Here is a 7,158-nt window from a genome sequence, read left to right on the forward strand (position 1 = left end):
TTGTCAGTCTTTCCTGATACCTCACAGATTATGTTTAGATTTCAGAGCATGCTTCAAATCATTTTCTACTTACAGTCCTAGACCTTAATACCTTGTACTTGTCTGATAGGGGTGGCATGTTTGCTTTTTAATAAAAGAGCTCCATCTAATTCTTTGGAATTCACTCTACAACAAAAAAAAAAAAAGAAAAGGAATTTTTAAAATGTTGAGAATCTCACACGTGTATAAACCAGCTTTTTAAAGTTCAGTGTTTTTGGTTTTGGAACAACACAGGAAAACAAACACACACCCCCCTGGCAGAACTGATGATGTAAATTTGAGCTCCTAAAACTGATTCGTTTGCCTTGAACAAACTGTCCTGGACTTGTGATGGGTCAGTCCTGATCTTGAATTCCCATCTTTCCATTGACTTTTAAGGGAAAGAACAAGTGCACAGAAGCACATTGTTTGATTCCATTATCTCCTGTGTTCCAGGGCATTTCTATGCTCCTTTAGAAACAAACCACCAAACTCAGGGGATAACATTCCCACACCAAATCCCTTCGGTGTCTATATCCCGTGGTATTTTAAAGTCTCAGTCAGAACAGATAAGGGAAAAACAGCAGAGAGAAATAAGATTTCTTCCAACATAAGTTAGGAATTTGCAAGTAAGTTCCTAATGCATTATATTAACACCTTTGTGCTTTTCACAACAGATGTAAAAACTCTCCTCAGAATAAAAATTCAGTTGGAAATTAACTGAAAATACGTGTTTAAAATCAATTCCCCTTGCTGTCTTATGTAAAAGAATCTGTTAGACCATCCTGGTAAGAAAGTTGGATTTCTAGAACAATATTATTAACTAGTACATCTGCCAGCCTGTCACTTCCCTCAGCAGCCAAGCTGAGCTGCCCAGTGGTGCCCCACAGGGCGAATGAGACAGGATCAAAATTAGCCCTTTAAACGTGTACGTTCTGGCTGGACATTTTGCATTCAAGATTTCGCCTCTAATAAGAAGTAAATCCGTTAAAAACCTCCACATTTAACTTCCTTACACGTTATTAACAAGCAATTAAAACACAGGTATGTCCCAAAGCCCTGGTTCTCTGTTAGCTGACCAGTTTGGGCAGCACAGTGCAGAGCGGGATGGCGCCGCCCGAGTCGGAGGTGAGGTTCGCCCGCAGCTTGCTGGCCACCCCCACCACAGGAGGCAGCTTGGAGCCTATCCCTGGGAAGGAACTTGTGTAGCTAGAAATCCGTTTAGTGGAGGCTTTATCAGTGCTGGGTGGTTTGGGAGTTCGTTTACAAATCCAAGGGTGCCTCAAAGCTTGACTGGGAGTCATGCGGGCGGAAGGGTCCCAGCTGAGACACTCCTTCAAGAACTCTATGAAGAGGGGGTCGTCGCAGCCCTTCAGTGCTGTCCCCCAGTCTTTGTTCCCTGGAGCACCCCGAAGTTTGCCCCGGCGTGACCGGCTCCCATTGAGGGTCACTCTTCCATCTGCATGTGTAGTGACAGTGCAGTAGCGAGGGTGACCCTTAGAGTTGATGAAGTTCTTGGCTCGCTTGGATTGATCCAAGAGCTTCTGAGGTGGCATCCCTAGAAGCTCCATCATGCAAGCCAGTTGGTCTCCCTCATCCTCTCCAGGAAAAAGAGGGTATCCAGTCAATAGCTCCACCAGAATACAGCCAAAGCTCCACATGTCTATGGGCATCCCATAGCGGCTTCCCAGAATTACCTCCGGCGCCCGATAAAAGCGAGACTGAATATACGTGTAGACTCTTTGGTGCTCAAAACAGCTGGACCCAAAATCTATCACCTTGATTCCACTCCTCCCTTGCTGTTTTAGCAGGATATTTTCTGGCTTCAAGTCACAGTGTATGATTTTGTTTCTATAAAGGGCGTCCAAACACTGCAGTATAGAGTGAGCAAACTTGCGTACCAGTTGGATACTGAAGCCCTGAAACTTATTTCTTTTAATCAGCTCGTACAGGTTCATACTCAAGAGTTCAAAGGTCATACAGATGTGGTTCCGAAAGGTGAAGCTTTCCAGCATGTGAATAACATTCATACTGCCTGTTTTATCCTGCTTCTTCAGGTGCTCCAGGATCCGGATTTCTTCCGCGGCTTGGCGGTGGAACCTCTTCTCATTGCGAACCATCTTTAAGGCCAAGTGTTGGTGGAGTTTGTGGTCGTAGACTTTAGCAACTTGCCCAAAACTGCCCTTGCCAATGATTTTGAGCACTTCATAGCGGTAGGCAAGGTGGTCATGGGGCACGTGAATGTAGCTGCCCTGGTCATCGTCATAACCCCCGTTGTTGGGACCCCCGATTACTCCCTGCCTCTTTTTCGCAGCTGGACCCACAAAGTAAATTTCAGAGAAGTTAAATATCTCTTGTTGCTCATAAGCAGATAACTGATGCTTGTACTGTTTGATGGCTTGCTCTGGAGCTTGAGAAATGGCTTTATGTGCTTTTGAGGAACTACCACTGCCTTTAGAAGTGCTTATGCTCTCTATACTTTTATCTTTTGTCAGGGGAGGAAGAGATCTTTCTGGACCAGTCACTCCAGCAGACTGAAGAGTGCTACTCCTTTTGTTGCCAGAGTCCTCAAATAATTGCTCCACTTTGACCTGACTTCCAGCCAAAGGGTGATCCTTGATGGCAAGTTTGTTGCTAGAAACCTACAGGTGGGAAAAAAATAATTTTTTAAAAAAAGCTTTACTTCATCTTTTAAAGCCCAGACTAAGAATAAAATCAACACCACGTAAAATAAAAAGAGGAACATCAACAGATTTTGCATTTCTGTTAGGAACAAATATAAAACACTGAACCCAGACTCCAAGGACAGTGGTGGAAGGGCACACAAAGAGAACACAACTCCCTGAAAAGAGCACTTGCACAAACCAAGTGTACTTTGAAGCCCATAAAGGGTAAACCCGAGGCAGCGCTCAGACAAGGACACAACACCTATCCCTGTGAGCATGCACGTAGTCAGCAAACAGCAGGGGCAACAGCTAAGTTTAGCTCTGAACGTGGGTGCAGCAAACACAGCCCACGACAGATGCAGCCTGCACCTGTCTGAGACACGCAAGCCTCGGGGTATCCCAAAGACAAGTGGGCCAAGGGAAGGCAGAGAGACCACAGCAGGCAACACAGGGCTGGTGTGACCAAGCTGGATGAGGAGCAGAGAGATGACAGCACAAGACAAGACAAATATATATATTTTTTTTTTTAAATGATGTGTTTTCTTTGAAGAGGAAAACACCATCAAATCCACAACTCCCCCTGAAATCATGACAGCTACGCAACTATCTAAAGACAGACTTAGAAGCTCTGAACTGCAGAGAACCTCTTAGTTGACAGTAGTCTGTAACCTCTTACTGCCATCTGTTCAAATATTTACATCTGAAATGAATGCGTAGAAGGTGAGAAAAGCACTGTGAAATTTTTCAGGCTTGTCATTTTTGTAGTTTAATAAATGCTGAACTCCCTGGGGTTCCGTTCTTTGCTAGAAGTTATCCCCCTCTGCCACTCACTGATGCTCCATGCTGACAGACAGCAGAGAGGTGTTGTCTCAGCCTTGTGCAACACTGGAGAAGCCATGACTAGAGGAGCAACATCTGTTTTCCATTTTGCCCTTTAATCTAAAAATAAAGACTTGAGACACATACCAAACCGAATCCCTGAAAACCAAAATAACTACAGAGGACTCAAACAAAAAAAATATAAATAAACCTGCAGATCCACAGCAGTAAAACCAAATTCCTTTTTAGTTAAATACAATCCAACATCTTGGCACAGCCAGTAAATACAGGAAGTGAATGTTCTGGCCAAAACCAACTACGTGCATCTCTTTTAAGAGTCAGTTTGTTGGTGCTGCCTTGAAATGCTCACAAACCCCCCAAAATGGGCATTTCCTGCAGAAGTCAGTCCTTATCAGTAGTGACTAGGGGCCATCAGATATATCACACTAAGTTCCACTACTCTGTGTCCTATCAACCCAAAAATGCAGCATACAGTAAGAGACACACCTTCCCAGAAAGGCTTAAATAACAAAACAAAGCCCAACCCTGGTAACTTTGGATAAATGCCTTTTTCTCAGAGCCTGGCTGGACCTCTGAGATAAGAACAACATATTTTCAGACCTGGCTAGAAGGCAATGGAGTCCAGCAGGCTCAAACAGCAAGTTTACAAAAAAACAGGGAACACAAGCCCAGAACAAGGTTCACACTTGTTTGTTTTCTGAGGTTTCCCATGAGGGGCAGGAGAGAGGGGGGGCAAAACCAACCAAACCAAACCAAGCCTGTCCTCCTTGAGTCCAAGCCTTGTTTTCAACCTTTCAATCAAAACTCAGTATTATTCCTACACGGGTTTCAATCACACACACAACAGGAGCAGCTTTTTATGGCTTTGTCCCAGAACAGACACAACCACCCCCCTGCAGCCAGGCAGCTGCACTGCTGCAGGACAGGGCCCTGGTGGTTTGGGTCAGCAGGGCTCTGTGGAGCAGCCTGCTCGAGCTGCAGGAACTCACCAAGACTTCAAAACGTGCTGCTGGGCTGCACTACACAAATTTCTTTCAAGTATTTGGTTTCCAAGAACTGGCTCAGTCTGAATGTCATCAGCTGCAGCAACGTGACAGCGTGTGAAAGCCTGGCCAGCAGCACCAACACTAAACACTCTCTCTGCAGGAGCAGTTGCAACTCTGCTAACACTGCTGTTTGCAGCAGATATTTGTACCTTGGAATCCCTAAATAAACAAGAAATTTGTTATTCCATTCATCCTGGAGCTATTTCTTAATGAAGAAACCCTGGCTTTGGATCTCAAACCCAACCCAACAGCCATTGAGTAGTTTTCATTCCTAGGGGACTACCAAAATCATCTGCCACATGACAGTGAGGCACAAATACAGATCCATCCTAACTGGAACTCAGAGGAGCTGTGCTTGAAGTCAGATGACTCCTGGGCGACCAGCAGCTTGCTTTCACAACTCACAGGCTGCACAGGTTTTGTTTTATTGATAAAGTGCTCTTAGCAGCCAAAAAATGAGACTGACAATACCAATTTTCTGAATACTGAATTAAACCCATGATTCTCAAAGCTAAAATAAAAACAAGGGACAGCTACAGACATCAGAACTCTTCAATTCTCATGTAACACTACACTGCAGTATAAAAACCTTGCAAGGAACCCAAGTATCACTTAATCCTAGACACCTTCCCATTACAGTTGAGCATCATGATTTTCATCCTCACATGCTTCATCTCAGTTCCTGCTTGCCAGGTATCATTGAGGTTGGACTTTTTGATGTGTCATGACAGCAAAACTGGGCATTTTATAGTCCTTAACTTTGCCTGAACAAGTTCACAGGTTTGAAAATACAGATGAAGAACAAGATACATTGTGAAACTGAATATTCACAGAATTGTGTTTAAGTGGATGGTTCCATTCTGATTTCTGTTTAGTTATGAATGACTGAAGTTCTACTAACACTTAAACACCACAGTTTAAAAGTTCCTGTGTCCTTGAAAACAAACCTTCAGCCCACTACTCTTCAAACTCTACTACTCAACAAATCTCTACGTTTCTTCTGCTCTCCCTCAGTATTAACAGAAAGGGAAAACACAAACCCACTCTACTGTTTGCCCAGTGAACAGCACAGACCACTTTAATTACTAATAGCTCTTACAATAAATTCCCACAGGTGATGATTTTCAAACACATCTAACTGTGAAATGTCTATTTTCACATTTTAGAGAGTGGAGTTTTTTTAAAGCTCAATCTCCTTTACTTCTGCTAGAATTCAACAAGAGCCAAAACACATTTAAAAACCATAGCAAGGTCAGACCACTGTACAGCTAAAGTGCTCAGTTGAACTAATTTAAGGACAGATCTAACTCCACATCTGCTGAGGAAACACAGCACTTTAAGAAGAAGCACATTAACACCTTCAGTCCATAAAAAGCTATTCTGCTAACAAACAAAGTGACAGATAATGCCAAAGTTTTCAGGGAAAGATACTTTTGCAAGATGTTTGGCAGCCATGCAAACCCACGCTGAGCCTTCTGCTGCTCCTAAGTACTTATCTCTTGGAATTTTCATGAGGGAAAGGAAAATGGAAACGTGCCTGAGGTAAAGCAGAGCGTGTGTGGATGTACACACTTATCAACACGCAGGGTGACATGGCAGCACACTTCAACCTGCTGTAAAATAACTTTCCTGATTAAAACATGAGCTGAGGATAGCATGATGGGATCTCTGAGGCTGCCTAGTGAGTTCTGTGCTAAATACAGTACCACAGCATGATGCTTAGTAAAAGCAATAATGTTAAGAAGCTGCTACAAAGCTGAAACATCCCACTTTTAAAATTTAAGCTCATTAGGGAGATACCAAACTCCTTGATAGTTCTCAACACAACTCAGTGAAGACCCAGACAACTTTAAAATACTCACGTTAGATCTTCCAAGGGAAGGAAGTCCCGAGGGGCTGTGATCTTCATTTGTAGACTCTTGGTACCTAATCTGATCTATCCTCATATAGGAGTCATATAATCCATCTCCAAACCTGGCTGGAAACGTCCCATACACAAACCAGTTAGTGACAACAATTCACATCAATAAAGACAAACACTGAACTGTATCTCACTTGGCACATTTTACTCTCAATGATCATCAGTTCTCGTTCATTTATTAAATGATCATTAGAATTTAAGCATTACTACATTCTAATACCACAACAGAGTGCAAAGCTCTTGGGAAATCTTAATTTGTGATAGAGCAGTTTTAATCTAGAGCTTCTCTTTTTTAAATCAACTTTTGCACTGCACGTATATCCTTAATAAACATTAACCAACCTACTCACCGTTTTCCCTTAAGCAGGATAATCCTGAACTAGCCCGAGAATGACCACAGAAAAACGAGTTACACTTTAAACACTTGATAAGACTATCCTCTAAAGCAGGTTATCCCTTAAAAATGACATGTGGGAACTACCGCTCGCAGGTCTGCTGCGAGGGGGAGGAAAGGCCGTGTGGGCTTGCACCGCAACTGCTGGAAAATGCCGTTCAAGAACTTAAAATCGCAGCGTTTCCCAGGACGGACTCGCACCGGAGCTCAGCACTTCTGCCCGCGGGAGAACCCGCGGGGGCAGCGGGCTCGGCAGGCAGCCCCGGCCCCTCC

The 7,158-nt window shown here is 43.6% G+C and overlaps 1 protein-coding gene across 1 annotated transcript; it reads right to left on the reverse strand.

The window, feature by feature from the left end:
* Positions 1 to 1,088: 1,088 nt before the first annotated feature.
* On the reverse strand, positions 1,089 to 6,540 carry LOC103772577 (dual specificity tyrosine-phosphorylation-regulated kinase 3-like). The gene is made up of 2 exons (XM_008939912.1): positions 6,433 to 6,540; positions 1,089 to 2,660 (listed from the first exon to the last, which is right to left on the reverse strand). The coding sequence occupies exons 1-2, from the start codon at positions 6,514 to 6,516 to the stop codon at positions 1,089 to 1,091; spliced, it is 1,656 nt and encodes a 551-aa protein (XP_008938160.1). The 5' UTR covers positions 6,517 to 6,540.
* Between the last annotated feature and the right edge of the window lie 618 nt (positions 6,541 to 7,158).

Source organism: Merops nubicus, unplaced genomic scaffold (assembly GCF_000691845.1).
Source record: "Merops nubicus isolate BGI_N331 unplaced genomic scaffold, ASM69184v1 scaffold2395, whole genome shotgun sequence".
NCBI lineage: Eukaryota > Metazoa > Chordata > Aves > Coraciiformes > Meropidae > Merops > Merops nubicus.

Coding starts and splice junctions, on each gene's coding strand:
- LOC103772577 (XM_008939912.1), bottom strand. CDS start 6,516: ATGAGGATAGATCAGATTAGGTACCAAGAGTCTACAAATGAAGATCAC. Junction 2,661..6,432: donor CTTCCCTTGGAAGATCTAAC/GTGAGTATTTTA, acceptor TCCCACCTGTAG/GTTTCTAGCAACAAACTTGC.